Raw genomic sequence first — 26,553 nt, 5'->3', positions numbered from 1 at the left:
GCCAGAGACAGCGGTCAAGTGTGTGTGGGCTGCTTTTGCACGAATGTGCGTATGTATGTTGTCTACTTCCAAAGTAGGCCTTCTCGCCAAAAGCTTAGGTGTTTAGTTGTGCCAGTCTGCGACTCAGTGTCTCCGCTATATGTTTGATTTGCACTCTATCCTTTACATAATATAGTCATTATTCTATCCTGTATCTTCCATTGTTTTATACACATTGAAGAGCCAAAGAAACTGGTACACCTGCCTAATATCGTGTAAGGCCCCCACGGGCATGCAGAAGTGCCGCAAAACAATGTGGCGTGGACTCAACTAATGTCTGAAGTAGTGCTGGAGGGAACTGACACTATGAATCCTGCAGGGTTGTCCTTACATCCGTAAGAGTATGAGGGGTGGGGACCTCTTCTGAACACAGGGTGTATACATGGACAAGGAAAAAAAATTCCCAGATTTTTCCCGGATCTCCCGGTTAAATGAACACTTTCCCCCAGGTGATAAACACTTTCTCCTGGGTGAAAATACCCTTTTTCCGTGTTAAGTGACAGTATATGTTCCCTTGGAACTGTAAAATTTATCAATCATTTGAATGGTTATGGTTTTATACAGCGGCTTAGAATTTCCCGGCATTTTAGAAAATGAAACTCAGAGGAAAAAATCATGTTTTGGAATGTTCTTTGAGGTGCAGCAAGCAACATATATGCTGTATATTTTTATATTATGGAAGTATAAATTCAAATTGCACCAAAAACCGCATATTACTTTCTGAAGCATTGAAATCAAGATTGTGATGCGCTTTTGTAAGCCAGTCATAGCTCATGTCACGTGATCTCACCAGCCGATGACAGCGGATATTCATAGCATAGGACACGTGATGTAGTCAGCCAATAGCTACATCACTTTTAAGTAGCGCAATCACACAAACAGGAGAAGTTAATGGTTTAAATTAATATACATAGTGTTGCTACAGGAAAAGCAAACTTTTCATACATAAAATTTGTCACAAAGCTTAATAAGCTACAAGAGGAACTAAGCTTTTTGTGCATTTTACACTTTAAGACACATCACATAAATCTCTGATCTTCTGGGCTCGAAATCCTTCTAAATGGCTTGTCATCAAAGAGTTGATTTTTAAATGAGAGTCAAACGCTCTGTGATTTAAGAAATTCATCATACATTCTCGCACATAGTTCATCTTGCACAAAAGGAAATTTATTTTGAAAATAACATTTTTCAAACCACAATTTGCAATATTTTCCCGAGATCTGTTACAAATAGATTTGTTCCAGCAGTTGCCAGAGAGTGCCACATAAGAGGCATCCCTATGCTTGCGCAGCTATGACATAGGAAGCTCATATGTTTGTATGTGTAAAACATTAAAAGATATTACGTTATGTCATAAAAGAAACAAGCATCAGAGGAAACTCCAAGAGAGTCGGAATTTCTTGAATCATACTGAAATGAATAAGTGCACATTTGTATGTCCAGATTCCCAATGAAGTAGGCCTCGATCTAATATTAAGCTTTGCAGTGTGGTTTTCAGGATGTAAATTTTCTTCGAGTACCAGTACTGTAATATCTCAAGTTTGGTTCTTTATTATGGCATAATGCCATATGTGCTATTAGACGAAAACGTGCACTTGAAATGCAGTGAACAGTTGAAACTGGCCAATAATGTGGAATTAAACACTTCATTTGATACGAACTGGCTGCCTCAGCAGAAAAGATAAATAAAAGGCGAAATTCTGTAGCAAAGCGACAAAAATAACTTCATTGTTCTGCAAGGCAATTAATGCTTGATTGTCAGAAAGGTGGAAATAAAATAAAATCAGGAACTAACAACATATTGTAGCCTCCCATAATTACGTGAATGCGCTTCAGCCCCAGTTATCCGATATTTCAAACCAGGGCAATACTAGATGGTGGTGCCCCCCCCCCCCCCCCCCTCGAGCATTTGAGATAGGACGTAAAAAAAGACTTTTCAAAAATATGTTCAATTTGTAGCGAACATCTTTCTGAAGAGTCTGATGCATAAAACATATAACTTAGAGGAAATGTAAGAAGTATTATTTGGTCTTAAGTGTGCCAAAGTGGAGTGCCAAGCCTCTTTACACAGCATTCTTCTACCGCAGGTCACTGTACTTCACACTGTGGAACTCAAATGTGTATATTTTGTAATGGGTCCCACCAAACTATATTCAGGACAGCGTAAATTAAAATGTCCTGTGGTGCCTCTCCTGCTCCTAGTCGGCCGGTTTGACATCATGCCTCCCCCCCCCCCCCCCGCCAGACCTTCTTAAAAAAAAGAGGGTCTCACAATTAATACTGGATTGGATTATTCGTAACTGAAGAACAAGAACTCTTCAGAAAATTTGGAGTCTTTATTGCCTATTAGCTAATAACTTGCTGTTCTGTGCAGCATAAAATTAAATACAGGATACATAAAACCAGGTAAGACAAGAGACAAGCAAGACAATATACATTTCTTCAATCCTTAAGTCCTACCGTTTTTCCTCTCTCTATTCTTGCTACAGCTTTACATGGTGAGCTTTCCTTCTGTGAAAGAATCTATTACCTCATCAAAGTTCGTCAAACGTTTTGCTACATGAAAAATCTATATGTCATTGTCTAATACTGAAAAAGCTGTTAATACAAATAGTACCCAAGACTGGTGTGGTTTCTCGATCTGATTACGTCTATTTTGTCGCTGTCTGCTAGACAAAAGAAAACAAGCCTTTCTAATATTGTAGCCACTGTAACACACACCAAATAAGCAAGACTGTTTTGGTAATAATGGTCATTTTTATAATATGACAGAATATAATTCACGAAGTACCAATATGAAACGCCTATTTGACCTACTACAAGCAAAAAGCTTTATGTTAGGAAAGAGTTTCACATTTCATTCATACACTCCAGTTTTTGAAGCACGAGATCAAAAAGTAGCAGTACGAAATTTTTGTATAAATGTGAAATCGTCATATTATTCCGTAATTTGTGTGATGTCCCCGTTTCTTCTCCTTCCTCGTTCTAACAAACTATCTTCTCATCACTAATTCTGTAACTATTCCTATCACTGTCAAAGCTCATTCTCAGATTAACTCTACTAACCCTGCCAGAATCACCAGTTTAGTTATCCAGCGATTATTCTCCAGTTAGGCGTTATTATGTGTTCGTACAAAGCGTTTTCCACGTTACTCCCAGAGTAGAACTTACGCAGCTGCTAGCTGGAAAAAGTACAACTTGCCCTTTCTGCTGTAGCGATCTGCCCAAAAATTTTCTGTCAAAATTTCATTTTCTTGGATACACTGAGAAGATAATACGTAATCTTTCTTACCTGTTATTCTTGTTAGTCGTTTATTTCCACTCTGGTAGTCTGAATTTATGGACTTAGCTAGTAATTATAACAATGCTGATCATTCCCATACCCAATCAATCACATAAACAAATGACAATCACCCGTTCAGTTTTATTCCGCTCATCGTATAGGACCATCCCCTTTTGTCTGCAGGAAAGTTTATTTCTAGATGCCACGAGGATTCCTCTGACATGGACATCATGTACACTATGCACGCATTCAAAAATCAACTTATGATTCATTCAGAAATCAACTTAGAATGTGTTCAAAAAGCAACAGGGATGCGTTTCAAAATTATTTAAATAATCGATGGACTAACGTGCGGTAGATGCTAGGCGCTTTGTGAAACAAGATTTTTTTTCCCCCAAGAATACGAATTTGCCTCCCTCACCTCTGAAATTGCCAACCGGTTCAGATACCCCGGGTTGCTGCATACACAACCAACAGCGACATTTCTGTAGCCAGAAGCGGGAGGAAGTACTACTCATATGCAACTCAGCTGCCCATGCTCATGATCCCGCTCGTAACTGCTTGCCTGAATCTAATGTAAACAGTAGTGACATCACGCTCATCAGAGGTAATTTGTTGTCACAAAGCATTGCATAGTCTTCCTAAGCCCTTTCATACATTTTGCTGTTGGCAAATGCTTGTATGAGCTCTGTGTTTTTTTTAATGTGGCGCATTTCCTCTGCAATTTAAGTTTTATTCTCTCGTTCATATTTTGTTGCTGTAGTGTTATTCTGCAGCAGCGAGATACATAATATCCTTTGTTAGAGTATCGGTTCTTACCAGTCAAAATTACAAAAAAATTAACTGAAAACTAAAACAATGAAAAATTCCTGGGTTTTTCCTGGTTTTCTCCAGGATGAAAAAATTCCCAGGTATTTCCCGGATCTCCCGGTTGTCCCAGGTCGTATACACCCTGGAACAGCACATTGCAAGGTATCCCAGATATGCTCAATAACGTTCATACCTGGGGAGTTTGGTGGCCAGCGGAAGTGTTTAAACTCAGAAGAGTATTCCTAGAGCCGCTCTGTAGTAATTCTGGATGTGTGCAGTGTTGCACTGTCCTGCTGGTATTGCCCATCAGAATGCACAATGGACATCAATGGATGCAGGTAATCAGACAGGATGTTTACGTATGTGTCACCTGTAAAGTCGTATCTAGATGTATAAGTGGTCCCGTATCACTCCAACTGCACACGTCCCACACCATTACAGAGCCTCCACCAGCTTGAACACTGCCCTGCTGACATGCAGGGTCCATGGATTCATGAGGTTGTCTCCATACGCATACACGTCCATCCACTTAATACAGTATGAAACGAGACTCATCTGACTAGGCAACATGTTTCTAAGTCATTCAGCAGGCCAATGTCGGTGTTGATGGTTCCAGGCAAGGTGTAAAGCTGTGTGTTGTACAGTCGTTAAGGATACAAGTGTGGGTGTTCCATACTGTATATGTCCATCCGCGTGATACAATTTGAAATGAGACTCGTCCAACCAGGAAACATTTTTTCCAGTCATCAACAGTCCAATGTTGGTGTTGACTGGCCGAGGCAAGGTGTAAAGCTTTGTGTCGTGCAGTCATCAAGGATATACAAGCGGGCCTTCGGCTCCGAGAGTCCATATTGATGACGTTTTGTCAAATGGTCCGCACGCTAACACTTTTTGATGGCCCAGCACTGAAATCTGCAGCAATTTGCGGAGGGGTTGCACTTGTTGTCACATTGAAAGATTCTCTTCAGTTGTCACTCGTCCCATTCTTACATAACCTTTTTCTCGCTGCAGCAATGTCATGAAGAGATTTGATGTTTTACCAGATCCTTGATATTCACGGTACACTCGTGATATCGTCATACAGAAAAAAAATTCCCACTCCATCGCACCTTGGAGATGCTGTGTCCCATCACTCGAGCACCATCTATAACACTACGTTCAAACTCACTTAAATCTTGAAAACCTGTCATTGCAGCATCAGTAACCTATCTGACAACTGCGCCAGACACTTGTCTTATATAAGCATTGCCGACCAAAGTGCCGAATTGTCTTTGTTTACATATCTCTGTATTGGAATATGCATGCCTATGCCAGTTTCTTTGGCACTTCAGTGTATATGGCACTACAGTAGGTGTGTGTGTGTGTGTGTGTGTGTGTGTGTGTGTTATATATATATATATATATATACAAAGATGAGGTGACTTATCGAACAAAAGCGCTGGCAGGTCGATAGACACACAAACAAACACAAACATACACACAAAATTCAAGCTTTCGCAACAAACTGTTGCCTCATCAGGAAAGAGGGAAGGAGAGGGGAAGACGAAAGGAAGTGGGTTTTAAAGGAGAGGGTAAGGAGTCATTCCAATCCCGGGAGCGGAAAGACTTACCTTAGGGGGAAAAAGGACAGGTATACACTCGCACACACGCACATATCCATCCACACATACAGACACAAGCAGACATATTTAAAGACAAAGAGTTTGGGCAGAGATGTCAGTCGAGGCAGAAGTGTAGAGGCAAAGAAGTTGTTGAAAGACAGGTGAGGTATGAGTGGCGGCAACTTGAAATTAGCGGAGATTGAGGCCTGGCGGATGACGAGAAGAGAGGATATACTGAAGGGCAAGTTCCCATCTCCGGAGTTCGGATAGGTTGGTGTTGGTGGGAAGTATCCAGATAACCCGGACGGTGTAACACTGTGCCAAGATGTGCTGGCCGTGCACCAAGGCATGTTTAGCCACAGGGTGATCCTCATTACCAACAAACACTGTCTGCCTGTGTCCATTCATGCGAATGGACAGTTTGTTGCTGGTCATTCCCACATAGAATGCGTCACAGTGTAGGTAAATCACGTGGGGGCTTTCACACGTGGCTCTGCCTTTGATCGTGTACACCTTCCGGGTTACAGGACTGGAGTAGGTGGTGGTGGGAGGGTGCATGGGACAGGTTTTGCATCGGGGGCGGTTACAAGGATAGGAGCCAGAGGGTAGGGAAGGTGGTTTGGGGATTTCATAGGGATGAACTAACAGGTTACGAAGGTTAGGTGGACGGCGGAAAGACACTCTTGGCGGAGTGGGGAGGATTTCATGAAGGATAGATCTCATTTCAGGGCAGGATTTGAGGAAGTCGTATCCCTGCTGGAGAGCCACATTCAGAGTCTGGTCCAGTCCCGGAAAGTATCCTGTCACAAGTGGGGCACTTTTGTGGTTCTTCTGTGGGGGATTCTGGGTTTGAGGGGACGAGGAAGTGGCTCTGGTTATTTGCTTCTGTACCAGGTCGGGAGGGTAGTTGCGGGATGCGAAAGCTGTTTTCAGGTTGTTGGTGTAATGATTCAGGGATTCCGGACTGGAGCAGATTCGTTTGCCACGAAGACCTAGGCTGTAGGGAAGGGACCGTTTGATGTGGAATGGGTGGCAGCTGTCATAATGGAGGTACTGTTGCTTGTTGGTGGGTTTGATGTGGACGGACGTGTGAAGTTGGCCATTGGACAGGTGGAGGTCAACGTCAAGGAAACTGGCATGGGATTTGGAGTAGGACCAGGTGAAACTGATGGAACCAAAGGAGTTGAGGTTGGAGAGGAAATTCTGGAGTTCTTCTTCACTGTGAGTCCAGATCATGAAGATATCATCAATAAATCTGTACCAAACTTTGGGTTGGCAGACTTGGGTAACCAAGAAGGCTTCCTCTAAGCGACCCATGAATAGGTTGGCGTACGAGGGGGCCATCCTGGTACCCATGGCTATCCCGCCTATATATATACTCAATAATACGTAACCCACTTCCAAACCATAACAAAAGAAAAAAAAAAAAAAAAAATTTTGCCGCTTTCAGCACTACCGCCGCTATAATATCCACCGTTTCTAGTTCACAAACAGCTCCTTTCACCTTTTAAACAACCATTTCGGCCAGTTCTAATAACTTTCGCTTTATTTCCATTTCCGTTTTTCCCACACCACTGATCATTTTTAGCCGCTTCCCACAGGTTTTAACGCGATTATTTCTTCGTCAGACAATTGTTAGTCTCATTTTCATAATCTGCCACCACAATACCACTCCTTTTAATATACTACACGCAGTTTTTTCGAAATTTTCCCGAATTTCTGCGTCCTTTAACGTGTTTTGGCGGCAACACAACCACCTAACCTTTATGCACATCGTTGTCTACCAACCCAAGTCCAACATAGCCCAGCTGTAACCAACACCTTTTCGCCTTTTTTCATTCCAGATCTCCTGTTTCTTTCCGGTTCACCTTTATCTCTCCCCATATATTTTTATTTTCATTTTCATTTCACCTCATGTTACACTTTCCACCTTCTAATACCATGTCACCCTCACAACACCCCCACAATGACCCCATTAAGTTTTATTTACATTCCCTCCGCAAACATGCCTTCGCCCTAGCCAGATTACACTCCCATATTCTATTTTCTCAGGCTTGTCTGACATTTGGCATCACCCCCAAAGGCCTCACACTTAAAGTTCCCATCTCTGGCTGCAACCCTTCCTTCCATCAGTCCCTATACCAGTTCCAAACTGAACAATCCATTGCCCTCACCCACCTAATCCTTCACCTACACATCAACTCAGCCAATGAACACACCCGTCAACTCCTATCCTTAATAAAAGTTCTTAATCTTTCCTCTCCCACATCCACACCGGCTGTTCAGAGCATCCTCCTACAGGCCAACCGTAAATTAGAACAGCATGCCACCCTCCATCTCAAAAAACTATCCAATCTCCTGGTTTCCCACCTCCGGAAAGGCAACTCACTCACCCTTCACAACCTTTCCAGCAAACCTCAACCTCCTCTCATTGCACACAAACCCAGTCTCTCCCATCTACTCAATCTCCCACTTCCAGCTCCACTCCCTCCAAAACCTCAAAATTCCGATCAACACAATCTGGAACCACAACACCCTAATTCAGTAGTTAACCTTTCCTCCAAACCTCTCTCCCAATCCGAAACCTCTGTCCTATCCAAAGGCCTCACCTTCAGCCCCACTCCCAGATTCAACCAAACAGCCCTCGTCAAAGATTTACTGTCCTACACTCGTACTCTCTGCTGGAAGTATCACTTTGCCACGAAGAAAAATGATCCTAATCCTACTCCTAATGATCCGACTCCTCAAGACACCATCCAAATTGAACCCTGCCTGGAACAGTTCCGTCCTCCGTCACAGCGGGACCCACCTCCTCTTCCTCAAAATCACCCTCTCCAAACCTTCCAGGAATTTCTCACTTCCAGCCTTGCATCTCAATCCTTCTTAAAAAACCTTAATCCTACACCCAACATCACCACTGCTGAAGCCCAGGCTATCCGTGATCTGAAGGCTGACCGATCCATCGTCATTCTTCCGGCGGACAAGGGTTCCACGACCGTGGTACTCGATCGTCGGGAGTATGTGGCTGAGGGACTGCGTCAGCTTTCAGACAACACCACATACAAAGTTTGACAAGGTAACCCCATTCCCGATGTCCAGGCGGAGCTTCAAGGAATCCTCAGAACCTTAGGCCCCCTGCAAAACCTTTCACCTGACTCCATCAACCTCCTGACCCCACCGACACCCCGCACCCCTACCTTCTACCTTCTTCCTAAAATCCACAAACCCAATCATCCCGGCCGCCCCATTGTAGCTGGTTACCAAGCCCCCACAGAACGTATCTCTGCCTACGTAGATCAACACCTTCAACCCATTACATGCAGTCTCCCATCCTTCATCAAGGACACCAACCACTTCCTTGAACGCCTGGAATCCTTACCCAATCTGTTACCCCCGGAAACCATCCTTGTAACCATTGATGCCACGTCCTTATACACAAATATTCCGCACGTCCAGGGCCTCGCTGCGATGGAGCATTTCCTTTCACGCCGATCACCTGCCACCCTACCTAAAACCTCTTTCCTCATCACCTTAGCCAGCTTCATCCTGACCCACAACTTCTTCACTTTTGAAGGCCAGACATACCAACAATTAAAGGGAACAGCCATGGGTACCAGGATGCCCCCCTCGTATGCCAACCTATTCATGGGTCGCTTAGAGGAAGCCTTCTTGGTTACCCAAGTCTGCCAACCCAAAGTTTGGTACAGATTTATTGATGACATCTTCATGATCTGGACTCACAGTGAAGAAGAACTCCAGAATTTCCTCTCCAACCTCAACTCCTTTGGTTCCATCAGTTTCACCTGGTCCTACTCCAAATCCCATGCCACTTTCCTTGACGTTGACCTCCACCTGTCCAATGGCCAACTTCACACGTCCGTCCACATCAAACCCACCAACAAGCAACAGTACCTCCATTATGACAGCTGCCACCCATTCCACATCAAACGGTCCCTTCCCTACAGCCTAGGTCTTCGTGGCAAACGAATCTGCTCCAGTCCGGAATCCCTGAATCATTACACCAACAACCTGAAAACAGCTTTCGCATCCCGCAACTACCCTCCCGACCTGGTACAGAAGCAAATAACCAGAGCCACTTCCTCGTCCCCTCAAACCCAGAATCCCCCACAGAAGAACCACAAAAGTGCCCCACTTGTGACAGGATACTTTCCGGGACTGGACCAGACTCTGAATGTGGCTCTCCAGCAGGGATACGACTTCCTCAAATCCTGCCCTGAAATGAGATCTATCCTTCATGAAATCCTCCCCACTCCGCCAAGAGTGTCTTTCCACCGTCCACCTAACCTTCGTAACCTGTTAGTTCATCCCTATGAAATCCCCAAACCACCTTCCCTACCCTCTGGCTCCTATCCTTGTAACCGCCCCCGATGCAAAACCTGTCCCATGCACCCTCCCACCACCACCTACTCCAGTCCTGTAACCCGGAAGGTGTACACGATCAAAGGCAGAGCCACGTGTGAAAGCACCCACGTGATTTACCAACTGACCTGCCTACACTGTGACGCATTCTATGTGGGAATGACCAGCAACAAACTGTCCATTCGCATGAATGGACACAGGCAGACAGTGTTTGTTGGTAATGAGGATCACCCTGTGGCTAAACATGCCTTGGTGCACGGCCAGCACATCTTGGCACAGTGTTACACCGTCCGGGTTATCTGGATACTTCCCACCAACACCAACCTATCCGAACTCCGGAGATGGGAACTTGCCCTTCAGTATATCCTCTCTTCTCGTCATCCGCCAGGCCTCAATCTCCGCTAATTTCAAGTTGCCGCCACTCATACCTCACCTGTCTTTCAACAACTTCTTTGCCTCTACACTTCTGCCTCGACTGACATCTCTGCCCAAACTCTTTGTCTTTAAATATGTCTGCTTGTGTCTGTATGTGTGGATGGATATGTGCGTGTGTGCGAGTGTATACCTGTCCTTTTTCCCCCTAAGGTAAGTCTTTCCGCTCCCGGGATTGGAATGACTCCTTACCCTCTCCTTTAAAACCCACTTCCTTTCGTCTTCCCCTCTCCTTCCCTCTTTCCTGATGAGGCAACAGTTTGTTGCGAAAGCTTGAATTTTGTGTGTATGTTTGTGTTTGTTTGTGTGTCTATCGACCTGCCAGCGCTTTTGTTCGGTAAGTCACCTCATCTTTGTTTTTATATATAATTTTTCCCACGTGGAATGTTTCCTTCCATTATATATATATATATATATATATATATATATATATATATATATAAAGAACTTTTGAGATTTAAGCTTTTGAACAAATGAACATGAGGTTTTTGCTAACAATGTTCCTCCTTTATGTATTCTAAATACAAGGGTCATTCCGAAGGTAATCCCTCCTATTTTTTTGTGGTGACTTTGGATGTCCATGCCAGATGTCGTTGGTGTAGAGCTAATGCTTGAACCTTCCTCTTTCATTTGTAGGTGATCCATTGTTCTGTAGTAGTTGGCCCCAGCAGAGGAGTGTTCCAAAATGGAGTCTGATATGGATGCACATATAAAACAGCAATGTATGATTGAATTCCTCACTGCTGAAGAAATTGCGCCATTTGAAATCCATCAATGCTTGCTAAAGGTGTATGGAGATGATATAATAGATGTGAGCAATTTGAGGTGATGAGTATGGCATTTCAAGGTGGTGAGAAGTGCATGCATGACAAGCCAAGGCCCAATAGACCCTGCACAGCTGTCATCCCTTGCAATGAAGAGCACTTTGACCAACTCATTTGTGATGATCAGCAGATAATGACCATGGGTCATCTTGGTTATGGCAAAGTCTGTGTGAGACACATCCCGTGGATGCTTACAGAAGAATAAAAAAACTTATTGAATAGAAATTTGTTGGGACCTGCTGGACCAATATGAGACTCAAGGTGACAATTTTCTGAATAGGATCATCACCAGAGATGAGACATGGTGTCACCACTACAAGCCAGAATTCAAAAGACAGTCCATAGAATAGTAAAATGCGAAGCCTCCATCAAAGAAGAAATTCAAGACACGGCCACCTACAAGCAAAGTTATGTGCACAGTCTTATGGGTTAGCCAGGGTGTGGTTCTTTTGGATGTCCTGGTGTCTGGGGAATGCTACAAGACGACACTGACTAAGCTGAAAGCCTGAATTTCCAGGGTAAAGCCAGAGAAGAAACTCAACTTTCACCTGCAACATGAAAATGCCAGGCCCACAACAGTTGTGTGACTGCACAACTCATGACAAAATTCGGCTAGACTGTCTTACCACATCCACTGTACAATCCAAAGTTAGCGCCTTCAGAGACAGTCTGCAGCTGAAATATTGCTGTACTTAGTTGTGCTATTGTGATTTGTTTATCTCCTGTAGTTCCCATGAATGAAAATAGGAGGCATTACTTTCAGAACGACCCTCATTTATACCATATGGTGCTCCAGTAGCTTTACAAAAACATGTGTATTTGAATGCAATGTTGTGTCAAAATTTCAAAGCAATTAGGGAAGAACTGATGGAAATTTTCAGATTTTGAACACATGAACAATTACTTTAAAATTAAAAGGAAGATCAGCATTGGCCGTAATATTGATGTTTTATTGATAGCAGAATCGATTTTCGATCACATAGTGATCGTCTTCAGTGCTGTAAAAATTAAACTCAGACACTGGTATCAATAACCAAAACTGAGAAGTGATCACAAAGCTTTAAGGAAGTGGTTAGCCTCAGCTTCTCAGTTTTGGTTACTGATAATTTGATACCAGTGTCTGAGTTTAATTTGTACAGCACTGAAGATGATCATTATGTGATCGAAAATCGATTCTGCTATCAATAAAACATCAATATTACGACCAACGCTGACCTTCCTTTTAATTTAACATATATGGTCGTTGTGCACACAGCACTCCATGGAGTCGCCAATCAATGAACAATTACTTCTATGTAAATAAAAATGTAAATGTTAGTTAGTTCAGAATCTTAAACTCCAAAAGTCCTTCACCAACTGCTTCAAAATTTTGACATACATTATTATCAAAAATCTTGAATAAAACATCTTGAGTGATTTATTTCAAATTTTTACATAATATTCTAATGTACATTCGGACGGACAAAGTATATAAAATATAAAACAGTGAAATATTATCAGCAAACAGGAAAGTTGTATTTATGGCTTAATGGTTTTTATTATAATATTACTACAGAATCTGAATATGCAATAATGATAAACAAGGCTCAAAGTCATAGAGAGGGGGGAGGAGGATGTGGACAGAAGAGTGGGAGGAAACAGATGTAGAAAGCAAAAAGGAGGAGTTGGACAGAGAGACGAGAGAGGAGAAGATGGACATAGAAATGGGGATGGTGTCATGGACAGAGGGAGATGGTGAGAGAGGGGGAGGAGAAGATGGAGAGAGAGAGAGAGAGAGAGAGAGAGAGAGAGGAGTATGAGAAGATGGACAGAGAGAAGGAGGAGACAGGGAGAGCATGAGAGAGACAGAGAGACAGAGATAGAGAGATAGAGAGAGAGAGAGGGGGGGGGGGGGGGGGGGTGGAGAAATTGACTGAGAGAGGCGGATGGAGATGGAGATGGAAAAAGAGAGGAGATGGACGGAGACAGGGGAGAGAAGTAGATTAAAATGTATATCCAATTCCCATACATATTAGAAATATGAGCTTTCTCTTTTTTTTCTTTTCCATTTCACCAGACTAAGTTACAGCAACGTGTGGCTGGGAACAGGTAGTCCACAATAAAGGGTGTGGGAGGAACTGCCACATCTATTCACACATATACTTCAAGGAGCTCCTGCGCTGCTCTGGCAAATCTCAACCACAAACATCTATTACCACATTTGGATCAAAAGGGGATGATCTTATGACAAGCTGAAGCCTTGAATCAGTTCATGAGGTATAGCCTAAAGATATAGCTCATTGCACTTTGATCACAAAAAGCAGTTAGACAAATTTGATTCAAAGTATGGCAGTTTTAACGTGTCACATGTAATCAATATGTTAGCAGCTGAAAATACTGCATTATAAGTACAGTATCCTCACACCATTTGATTTCAACCTTCTTATACCAGTTACAGAGAATGTACACACAAACAGGAACAGTAACATTAGGTCTCCCATTGAATCTTCATGTTGATAGTGAATGCAATAAGATTTGGCAGGACAGAAGATTAATGACTATTTACAAATTCAATACAAATTAGACAGATCATATTAATTGATCAAGGTGTCACTATCCCTCCTAATAATCACTCATATTTTATTAAACATACAAAAGCAATGGGACATTATTTCAACAGCAAAAATCTGCAGTATTGCTGCATCACATCTAACATCACTTTGAAACCATATGATTCTTGTATCTCTGTACTCTACCATGCTGCATGACAACAAAACAAGACATTAATTCTTGTTGTGTGAATTTGTTATTTCACCTCAAGAAAGTGAAAGGGTGGCTTCCCGTAAGTTGTAAATGAACTGCACAGAAATGGAACCTATGAGTGAAACTGCAGGCAGAATGCAGGATGTGACAGAACCATACCCAACACATATATTATGGACTTTTCATTATCTTCCTTCTAATCGAAATGCAAAGGAAGTGTTGCCCACATAGAACTCTTGCTATATGCACTGAAACAAATGTTCACTTAACGCCTGGAGGGAGAGCACTATGGATATACATATCCCATTTATTTTGACCAACCTAAATAACTGTTTGTCCAAATGCAAATTACAAAATGTTTCAAGAAATTATTCTTTAGTTGTCAGAGGGACATCAATCAACATGATTGCCTTTGTTGTAGCTCTGTTTTTTACAAAGATATGAATAGTGGTATGACTTTTTTAAATGGCACCCTGTATTTTTTATTCGGTAATTCATTTCCTCACAGTGTACCATCCACTGAAACACAACATTATTAATTACATAACACAACAATGACATTGACACTCCCAGTACTTAGTGCAGGTACTCGGGGTAATGGAACACATCCACATGATTATGTTGACAGAGGACAAATGTACACATAAGTAGAATGCACACCCGTCATACCGTCAACCATAGTCAGATGCAGAGTTGTATGACTAGAATGTACACCAATGAAGAGAAGGTAGAAATGCTACTCGTCTATGGGGAATGTAAGTTACCAGAACAGTAACTGCAATACTGTTTTCTTATGCACAGGTACATTTAGTACAGTAGTTTAGTCCTTTTAAATATTGTTATGTTGAGTAGGCATACAGTAAAGGCTGTCCTTCCTACAAACTGCATCGATATAACGTTTCTTTTATTGTTGTTGTTGTTGTTGTTGTTGTTGAAGGTAGGCGAAATTTTATGCAGGCAGTGGAAGTGTACAGAGAGCGATATTCTGACAAGAACCCACCTTCCCGACGGATGTTTTCTCATCTTGTTGCGACGCTTCAGGAAACGGAAGTTTCAACCCACGAAAACGCAATCGTTGTAGCACTTGCACAGACAAAGCTGCCAAAGTTACTGTTCTCGTTTTCGTTGTTAGGAATCCACATGTGAGCACATGACAGCTTGAACACAAGATTGGCAATCCTAAAACCAGTGTACATCATATTCCCACATGTCATCAGTTCCATCCTTACTATGTACACCTACATCAAGAATTGCATGGGAATTATTTCCAGAATCGTGTACAGTTCTGTCAGTGGGCACAGCAACAAATCCTCGCCAACCGAAAGTACTTCTTCAATGTTCCATTTACTGATGAATGTTCCTTCTCAAACAAAGGACAGGTAAATACAAGGAACATGCATTATTGGTCCAGCGACAACCCGCAATGGCTGACAGGTGGAACATCAGCGTCAATGGAGAGTTAATGTTCGGTGTGGGATGCTTGGTACTACAATTGTTGGCCCTTATTTCATCAATGGTAGTCTAAACGTCACAGTGTATGCCGACTTCCTCAGACGAATTCTTCCTCCTCTTCTGGATGAAGTTCCACTAAGAACCAGAATGCTTACATGGTATCAACATGATGGATGTCCAGCACAAAATGCCATGCGTGAATGTCATGTTCTGAACCGAAGGTATCCTGCCAGATGGATTGGTCGAGGAGGAACAGTTACTTGGCCTGCTAGGTCTCCTGATTTAAATCCTCTGAACTTTTTTCATTGGGGATGCATTAAAGATGTTGTCTATCACGATATTCCAACAGCTCCAGAGGACATGTAGGAACATATCACACTTGCTTGTAATTCTCTTCAGCAGGCAACATTTGGAGCAGTAAATAATTCTTTCATTCAACGAGTGCACCAGTTTATCGGTGTCCAGGGTCACCACTCTGAGCACCTTTGAATGTTCTACTCCTGAGCAATGGTACAAGAGAGTCAAAGTCAATTTTGTGTTATGTTCTTACTTGATTTTCATTTGTTTTCTGATAACTCCAAGAAGTGGATAAGTTTGTGATCCTGCACTCAAAGTCAATATTGTGTTCTGCAATTAATAACATTGTGTTTCGGTGAATGGTATGTGATACATTTTTGAATAGGTCTTTAGGAGAGGAAATGAATAACCGAATAAAAAATACAGGTTGCCATTTTAAAAAGTCATACCACTGTTCATATCTCTGTAAAAAACAAAGCTACAACAAAGGCAATCATGCTGACTGATGTGCCCCTGACAGCTAAAGAACATTTGCTTGAAATATTTTGTAATTTCCATCTGGACAAACAGTTATTTAGGGTGGTCAAGATAAATGGGACACCCTGCATACCATAAATTATGATTATATACACTATGTGATGAAGAGTATCCAACCACCTGGCTGAAAATTACTTCATGGCGCACTCCATCGGTAATGCTGGAATTCAATAAGGTGTTGGCCCATCCTTAGCCTTGATGGCAGTTTCCACTCTCGCAGGCATACGTTCAATCAGGTGCTGGAAGGTTTCTTGGGGAATGGCAGCCCATTCTTCACAGTGTGCTGCACTGAGGGGAGGTACTGATGTCGGTCAGTGAGGCCTGGCATGAAGTCGGCATTCCACATCCCAAAGGTGTTCTATAGGATTCAGGTCAGGACTCTGTGCAGGCCAGTCCATTACAGGGATGTTATTGCCATGTGAACAGGTGCTCGATAGTGTTGAAAGATGCAATCGCCATCCCCGAATTTCTCTTCAACAGTGGGAAGCAAGAAGGTGCTTAAAACATCAGTGTAGGTCTATGCTGTGGTAGTGCCACACAAAACAACAAGGGGTGCAAGCCCCCCCCTATGAGAAACACGACCACACAATAACACCACCGCCTCTGAATTTTACTGTTGGCACTACACACGCTGGCAGATGATGTTCACCGGGCTTTTGCCATACCCACACCCTGCCATCGGATCTTCACATTGTGTACTGTGATTTGTCACTCCACACAATATTTTTCCACTCTTCAATCGTCCAATGTTTATGCTCCTTACCCCAAGCAAGGTGTCGTTTAGCATTTACCAGCATGATGTGTGGCTTATGAGCAACCACTTGACCATGAAATCCGAATTTTCTCACCTCCTGGCTAACTGTCATACTACTTGCAGTGGATCCTGATGCAGTTTGGAATACCTGTGTGATGGTCTGGACAGATGCCTGACTATTACACATTACAAACCTCTTCAACTGTTGGTGGTCTGTCAGTCAACAGACGAGGTCGGCCTGTACGCTTTTGCACTGTACTTGTCCCCTCATGTTTCCACTTCACTATCACATTGGAAACAGTGGACCTAGAGATGTTTAGGAGTATGGAAATCTCACGTACATATGTATGACACATGTGACATCCAACCACTTGAGCACATTCGAAGTCCGTGAGTTCCGCAGAGCACCCCATTCTATTCTCTCATGATGTCTAATGACTACTGAGGTTCCTGATATGGAGTACCTGGCAGTAGGTGGCAACACAATGCACTTAATGTGAAAAACATATGTTTGTGGGGGTGTCTAGGTACTTTTGATCACATAGTGTAGTAGAATCTCAACCAATGGAAGAAGGGACAGCAATACACACACACACACACACACACAGAGTACAATTTGCAACAGAAGTGGGTTCTTTGCAGATATTTTATCTGAAATATCTTCTGACCACGAAAAATACTTGATGATGATGTTTAACAACATTCTTTAAAAACTAACTTCCTGAAGGAAAATTAATGAATGATTACAGTACATACTTAATATCTCTTCTGCATTTTTTGCTTCATCCAGTGTTATCAGATGAGTGAACTGGTCCTCCTCTTCTACAAGGTCCAGTTCTGGAATGACTGATACATGGTCTCTAAATTCATCTTTACGAATTTGGAATATAACTTCTATCATATATTGTACCTGGAAAGAATTGATCAAGTTAATACATAACTGAAACCTGAGCATTCATGCATACAAAAATTGCTTCAAGCTTTCTACACCTTCTTCAAGAATAACAATAAACCACTTAAGAATGGTACATAAACAACCCATGTGTCCATCCTCAACTATGAAAATGTCTACAGAACACACAGAAATCGGCAACCATTATTTGTGCTGAACAGTTATGTATAATACCTTGCACCAGCTCCGGTTACAGAGTTTTACAGTAATTTCAATATCAGAAGCATACATTGTCTTACAAAAATTCAGCAAATAAAAAATATGTGCACAGTATAGAAAAGACTATTAGCTAATAGGGCAGAGTCAGATAAATTTAAACTCTGTGAAAAGCAAAACCACAATCGTTTACTTCTTACATCACTCCTAACCATAATGTGATAAACATAATTACTGTTACTCCCCATCTCTGTTTTAATTTAATTTATACTCCATCATTACAACATCTCTGGTGCTCAAAATGGGGCCATTACATTAAATTTTATTTCCATCATTACTATAGCACAAAAGTAAACAGCAGATGCATTAAATACTAAACTTACAAAGACAATGCCTTATATCAGATTACTGCAAATTCCACATTAGAACTACAGTTACTGGAGAACACTGAAAAAGTATCACATAGTATTACTACACTAGTATCTCTTTTATAGACAGATATGTGAAATACTGGCTGTAGAGAATAACAGTTCTTTAATAAGTTGGCAATTTCTATTTAGAATTGCAATCTTGAGGCATGTTGTGATCACCTTAGAGATAATCTCTACAGAAGTACTGTTAGAGCTGGGTTATACTGAAGAGCCATAACAATATTTGTTGACAACTACACAAGGAACAGATTTCTTCCATTTGAGTTTTGTCTAATCTGATGTTTTGATCATGCATATCTTGATTCAGCTCATCACATCATGGTTGCTGATGTTAAAAAAATGGCATGGCAACACTGTGAAAAAACTAAGTGAGATGTGATAAGGAGTTGACCTCTGAACACTGGCATATAAATATATACAGTCAGAATAGTGTTACAGCTTGCATCACGCAACAAATTCTCCATAGCTCTAAAATAAACCTACCACAGTTGTGGAGGTGAAATAACCAACATGTTATGGTCCAGAAAAACTTGTCAAATGAGTTATCGATAACAAAAACAAGCGTAACAGGAGTTACATGAAAAATCGTCTGATAAAAACCAATCTACTGTTGAATATAAAGCAAAAGGGCTACAAATATTATTGCCTCAATGGAAAATGTCAGTTCTGCAGCTGAAATATGTGTTTATTCACTACTGAAACCAGAGCCAACACACATAAATAGTCCATCATTCCCTTGTATTTGGCAATTTCTTAAGAAACATTTTCCATATACAGAAGAAAAGCTAAGCATTTAACAACACATCTTTCGTCTTTCTGACATTTTCATGTGCAGAGCTTTATCAATCTGACCTGAGCATTCACTTTTCCTGACCACAGACTTTTGTCTTGTCCCCCCCCCCCCCCAACCATGAAGGATACCAGTCTATGTCAGACCTGTGAACCAAAGTTCTAAGATTGTTCATTGTCAGCAAATGATGGCAGCTGTTGGTTAAAATCTCTCTTTAACTAGTCACAAAATCTTTTCACATTTAATCCTACTGGCAGTAAATGCAGTCTTCATGAACTGTACCACGAAAATAACTTAGTAACCAAGTTCTCAAATTCAGTTCCATGACCAGCTTCTAGCTGTATAAAATTATCTCTACCCCAAAAATGCAAGCAATGAGGATCTTAAAATTATCCTTGGAAGATGGGATATTCCAACAATTTTCAGGAGTGCATCCAGCACAGCATTTAGATTATTGTACATTTCAACTTCCAGTCACTGTGTATTTCAGTCTCTTACTGACTGATTAAAGAGATTTACCTGCACTCTTCAGAGATTGGATTTATCATGTACTTCTCCAGACACAACATCAAGTTCCTGACAGTTAGCTAATAGCGTAACTTCAGTCCACCCCAAGGCAAATAGCAAAGATGAACTGCCCTACTACTAATTTATGGCAAGAAGCTTCCTTTAGATGTTCTATTTGTAATTTAACAAATGAGGATTTGAACAATGTGTAACAGCAATATGGGAAGGTCTTTCAATTTTGCTCTGACATCACATTTCTTGCCACTCATATCGTTTCTTCAAGCAATCGAAGAAGCTGTCACAAAGCTGCCTGGTGACATTTCTGAGGAAATAGGGCCCAGTACTAGTTGCTGTGCTGGTCTTCAATCAGAAGTATGGTTTGATGCAGTTGTCCATGCTAGTCTATCCCATGCAAGTCTTTTCATCTCTGCTGCATAACTATCCTACTTACAGCCATCTGAACTTAATTACTTAAGTTAAGCCTTGGTCTTCATCTACAGTTTTTAATTTCCACACTGCCCTCTATTACCAAACTGACAATTCCTTGATGTCTTAAGATGTGTCTTATTAACAAGTAACTTTTCTTAGTCAAGATGTACTATAAATTTCTTTTTTTTCCCCAGTTCGATTCAGTTCCTCTTCATTAGTTTTCAGCTCTACCGACCTAATCTTCAACATTCTTCTGTAGTGCCATATTTCAAAGCACTTACAAAATTACTTTTTAGAAAATAAATACAACCTTGTCCCAGAAGAGCTGTACTTTGTATTCCTTGAAATGATTTCTATATGGTACTGCTTCCTGCAGTTAAAGGTAATGCTAACATTTTGCCACTGTTAAACATATCAGAAGCTTGCAAGACAACCAGCAAATGAGCAAATTAGTAATGGGTAACAAAGCTACTGAAAAACTTTGCATAATTTGAATCAATTTGAATTTAGAGTCCACTCAATACAGATCTACATAACTCAATCTGTAATAAAAGTGAATCACCATCTGAAATAGTTGGAAATCATTTTCTAGAAGCCTAAATAGAAGAACAGTTGTTATGTAATATATATGAAAGGAAATCCATACGAAGATTTTTCAAGGTTTTGCCACACGGAAGCTTCTCATTAGGAACTGTCCCCATAATGTGCCAAGTTTCATTCATATTGATCAACTCATTGGTGTGAAATGACCAATAGTGTGGGAAAATGAGAACACTATATTCATAATAATGGGTTAAAAGCATAATTGTTTTGATCTTTCACTCTGCAACTCTAGATCAGATCTGTCCCTTTCTCAAGCAACACCCTTACCAACTGAGTAATCTGGACACAACTCACAGCCCACACTCATAGCTTAAGTTTTGCCGGTAACTCAGTTTCTGCTCTCCAAACACCAAAAATGTTCTCATGCAAAGTAAGACCTTGTTACTGGTACAAATAAAGCTATGAAGGCAGTTTGTGAGACATGCTCAGATAGGTCAGTCTGTAGGAGCACTGCCTACAAATAACACAGTTTTGGCTTCAGTTCCTGGTCTGACATATAGTTGTAATCTGCCAGTAATTTTCTTAACAGCAATCAATCTGCTTTGTGTGAAAGATTCTTTGTAGAATCAACCCTTAGGTTGTGGCCAAACCATTTCCCTGTGATATCCTTTCTTTTTTCCACAAGTGCTAGTCTAATGAAGTATTCAGGATAACATCTGTGACGCTTGGAAAGTAGGAGAGAGGTACTGCTAGAACTGAAGTTGTACGGACAATTCGTGAGTCATACATCGGTAACTCAAATGGAAAGAGCGTAGTCGCAAAAGGCAAAGTTACACGCTTCAGAACCCTTTCAACATATGGCTTTACTATATCAGAAAGTTTCAAGGGCTATGTACAATGACAAGAGTTCAGGGGGAGAAGCAAGCCCACCCTCCCACATAGGCTGACAAAGGATGAGAAGACAGGGGGGGAGGGGGGGGGGGGGGCAGCCATGCTTACCATCTGCAGGGTTCGCACCACAAGCAGCATGTTGTGTTTGACCAAAAGCAGAAGTAATGCACAGATAAAAATCGCTTTAAATGTTGTTTGCAAGTGAACCTGAAACTGTATTATGCATTAACATGGTTACAGAATGAAACAGAAATAAATGAATGGTATTTTTTTCATTTGTTGAAGCTGTCACACTTTTGTAAAAACACTTCCATGTAGTCATTCACTTTTACCATCAAGATCTTCTGTTTGTGTGTCTTATTGCATCTCAAGTGACTGTATTGAAGATAGTTTTGTCAACAGTGGGGCTGTACTGTACCATGAATGTATTTTGAAATAAGACAATAATCAGTGGTATTTCCATACAACTAATATGGCAGTAATGAAAGGTGCAATATAAAGTAATTCATGCAAAATAGAGGGAGCCTTCAAAGTGTTCATGAACAAAACATCTGAAATGGAAACTCATCTTTTTTCCCCAGATATTTTTGGTGATTTGCCAGAGTGTTTCTTGGAAACTGTTTGAACGTCCCAATGCTATGCACACTTTGTCCTGTGCAAGTAGCAGCTATCGTCAAAGATCTGTAGATGGAGTGAAGCAATTCCTTCCGCCCCCTTTCTGTTTTCCAGCATTAAGTAGCACACAAAACAGTTTTGGCAGCATTGCTGCGTTGCATTGATTTCCTTTCAACAGCAGGCCTTCTGCGATTGTAGGTAATGCATGGGATGTACCAGAAACTACTCATCACTCATTTTGGTAATGTACTGCACAGTAAAAACTACCCAGAATAGTAAAGTGCAAAACAATAACAGACAATAGCTACCTCACACAATATGGTCGGCAACCTAGTGTTGATTGCAACAAAAAACAAATGACTGTCAGCGGAAGCATTCCAACGTCTATCAACTTCTGCCGATTCAGGACTATGGTGCAGACTACCTACTAAAAGTTACACACAGTAGTTGCACTGTATTAAGGTACCTATTACTGATTCTTTACTGCTGATTGATAGTATGTTAGAATTGGATAATATAAAACTATGTAAGCGTGCTGTTTAACAAACAGAAGATTTTGGTATGGTTTCACTCTTCCATTGTGCAAATGATGAAACAACAGATACTGAGATGACTGACTGCATAATAGAAAATCGACAAAAGTTGCCCAACAGAGAATAAAAAATCTTGTTCAACCAATTTCTGATAATTCCTCATCCCTCTGCAACCCTTACTATAAATGATTAATAGAGTAGTTAGAAAACATCCAAAATGGAGTGATTAATTTTGTTACAGGTTCATCAAATTCTGATGGCTGTTACAATTTGTTACAAAATGATGAATGAAAAATGAGAAAAGTTTTAGCTCTTATTGAGTGCTATTTTTTTCATATGTCGTTCACAATTGGAACAGAAAGTGAAACCAGGAAATCCTCCACCTCACATTGAAAGGTGGCTTGCAGAGTATACATCCAACTACAACATAAGTAATGGCCAGTCTTTCTATCTATTTGTGATTTTATCAATTTTCTGAACTGAATTTTCTTTTTTGCGCAATAAAGGAAGTTATACTGTAAAAATACAAACCCTTTTTTCTAGATGTCCTTCATGTAAAATATTGCGAAGCATCTCAAAGATGGCAAGAACTCCTTTGTTGGACACTTCTGTTAGCTTCATGCCGCATTCTTTGAGAAATGCAATTGCTACTTCAACAGAATCATCAGTTGGTGTTTCAATCAACAATGTAAGGATTTCCAGTGCTAATATTTCATGAGCCTGCAAAAGTAACAACACATTCCTAGATTAAAACATTGTTGTAAATATTGACATGCCCCATTAAACATGCAAATAGTGGCAACAAAAAATGTTTTTTCCTTATGATACCTTAGTAAACATGAAGTTCTCCTGTTTGCTGACAACAACAGGTCAAAATTTATTACAACCAATCTTCTTTAAAACACTTCATTTTAATATGATAGAAAAAAAGAAAGAAAACATCACAGGGTACTCTTACTGCATCTGCACATATTCCTTGACTAAGTAATACAATTTCTATAAAAAAAGGTCACTCACCAAATATATATGTACTTTTGCTTTAGTCACTGTTAGTAATCTACCCAATTAGCCACATGTATGTAATTGCTCAAGAAAAATTACAGAGAAGCTGTGATAAACCAAAATAGATTAAACTACACTGATTCACATAATTTAGCTCTGTGTCCACTGTAAAAATCAGACATTTAAAAAAATACAATATGGCATGAAAAAAAGACTGTTACATGTTCAGTAACATGGTAGCTATTCATTACAATGAATTTTAACACTAGAGCTCCAAATGAAATACAGTATTTTACAACATTTCCAAATAATAAGGGTGAAAATTATGGCTGATTCACTGGAACAACAGTGCTTTTTTTTCCTTCCACATACGATCAAGAGATATTTTTGTTGTTACTTTATCTTGTAACCTGCTCAGAAACACAGTTTAAAAACTGCAATGCTTCACGTGTGGAAAATACATTTCTTCTTATCTGTTCTCTTTTTTAATGTAGGTATACAAGATTCTCAGTAGCAAAAGCTGTTGATCACAAAAGTAATGGTCTGTTAATGAAAGGAAGTGGACCATTTGTAAAACCTGCAAGCTTCATGGAATGCTATGCAAGGGTTCTACAGCCTAATACTCATAGTTCTTTTGCTCACTGATTGTAGTTTTGTGTGGGTACCTGAAACTTTACTTTTTTGGCAGAATTCTGAGGCAATGCAATCAGTCTACAAAGGAGATTGCTACAAATCAGTTTTGTGACCCAACCTAGAATATTGGACATACTGAACATATTCAGAAATGGCAGCAAGAATGGTCACAGGTTTGTTTGATCCATGGGAGACTGTCACAGGTACGCTAAGGATATTAAACTGGCAGACTCTTGAAGACAGATGAAAACTATCCCAAGAAAGACCGCCTATGAAGTGTCGAGAATTGGCTTTAAATGATGACTCTAGGAATATACTACAACCCCCACACATCACTCCAATAGGGATCATAAGGACAAGATTAGATTAATTACAGCACACACAAAGTCACTGAAAGAATTGTTCTTCCCACACTCAATATGTAAAAAAAACCTAATGACTGGTTCAGTCGGATTTACCCTCTGCCATGCACTTCACAGAGGTTTGCAGAGTATGGATGTAGATGTATCCTACTTTTTTGAACAGAGGAGGAGATGCAAGGTGAAACGTTTGCAATTTTTTTTCAATGAAGCCGCTAAATTTCTTCAAGATTTTGAGGTATGACAGGCAATCACACAATTTATATTCCTGCACCTATTTTTCCTTTTTTAATATCAGGCAACCTTGTGACCAGGGAAGGTAATGGTTTGGGTAGTTTGTGCACAGTTGAGGTAATTCACAAGATCAATTGTCATACAGAGTTCTGGCATGCTTTTTTTCACAAACAGGTTCTGATGCACAATGGGATGACATATGACCACAAACAGACACATCAAAAGCACCAAAAATGTCAATGAGATGCTGTATTGTGCCATATTTGCACTTGTTGGCCAAATTTAGAACTATTTTTTTTCCCAGCATAAACTGGTTTCACATAAACACATTAGCATATCTACCAAGTTCCATTGACATATGATAATCACCACCAAGTTCCACTGACATATGATAATTACGGCTCTCACTGGACCACCATGAGTAGCTGCACTTTTATAATAACCACCTGGTAATAGATGAGTTTTGCTATTTAAGCAGTAAAATAACTGATGATAGAAGTAAAGAGAATGTAACATATGGACTGGCAATAGTAAAAAGAAGCTTGTCTGGAAAAGAGAAATATCTTATCTACCATAATTTTAAGTATGAGGAAGTGTCTTCTAAAGTATTCCTTGAGGTGTAGCTTTATATGGAAAAGATAGGTTTACTCTCATCAGAACTGACAATAAACCAACACCCAAAACAATAGTTCAGGTATGCATGTCAAAAGCAAAGACAAGATAGAGAATATATACAGTGATACTGAATGTGTAATTCACTATGTAAATATAAAATAAAATAGGAGATTGGAATGCCATAGTAGGAGAAGGAATATGAAACAGAGTTACAGAGGGATACAGTTTTTGTACTAGAAATGAGAGACAAGAAATACTGAGTTCTGCAATAAATTTCAGCTAGTAATAGTGAATACATCATTCAAAAATCACTACAGGAGGAGAACAGAGAAGGGGACTCGAAACCAGGCAGTATTGATCATGCACATTAACTCTATGTTTGACTTACCACTCTCTGGTTAACAAGATGTGCGATGAATGTTACAGCTGAAATGCATGTGCTTTTATCATTTCTTCTGAAGCCACGTCTGAACTGAATAACAATCCGCCGCAGCAACAACTCTCCAATATTGGGAAACTAGAAAAGAATGACAATGGGTAATTTCAATACACATAAGGACTTATCAACATAGGAAGTATTGAACACATATCATTAAAGGGCATATTATAGAAGGGGGAAATGAAATATTACCAAAAACTAAAATATTACAATAAATTCTAGAAAATACATGGTCAAAGAAAGACTCTGCTTCAATGACAATAGTGTATTAGC

General features: G+C 40.5%; 1 protein-coding gene across 2 annotated transcripts in view; it reads right to left on the bottom strand.

Moving 5' to 3' along the window:
- Nucleotides 1-26,553, bottom strand: part of LOC126479065 (pre-mRNA-splicing factor CWC22 homolog) — a 136,800-nt gene that overhangs the window by 91,546 nt on the left and 18,701 nt on the right. For both annotated transcript variants that reach the window (XM_050103753.1, XM_050103752.1), the window contains exons 2-4: nt 26,230-26,358; nt 23,530-23,718; nt 17,908-18,061 (exon numbers count right to left, since the gene is read on the bottom strand). In XM_050103753.1, the coding sequence (XP_049959710.1) occupies nt 17,908-18,061; nt 23,530-23,718; nt 26,230-26,358 (472 nt within the window). The remainder of the gene's footprint in view (nt 1-17,907; nt 18,062-23,529; nt 23,719-26,229; nt 26,359-26,553) is intronic.

This window comes from Schistocerca serialis, chromosome 1 (assembly GCF_023864345.2).
Source record: "Schistocerca serialis cubense isolate TAMUIC-IGC-003099 chromosome 1, iqSchSeri2.2, whole genome shotgun sequence".
Classification (NCBI taxonomy): Eukaryota; Metazoa; Arthropoda; class Insecta; order Orthoptera; family Acrididae; genus Schistocerca; species Schistocerca serialis.
The sequence above is the reverse complement of the archived record's forward strand: the minus strand, read 5'-3'. Positions and strand labels throughout refer to the sequence as shown.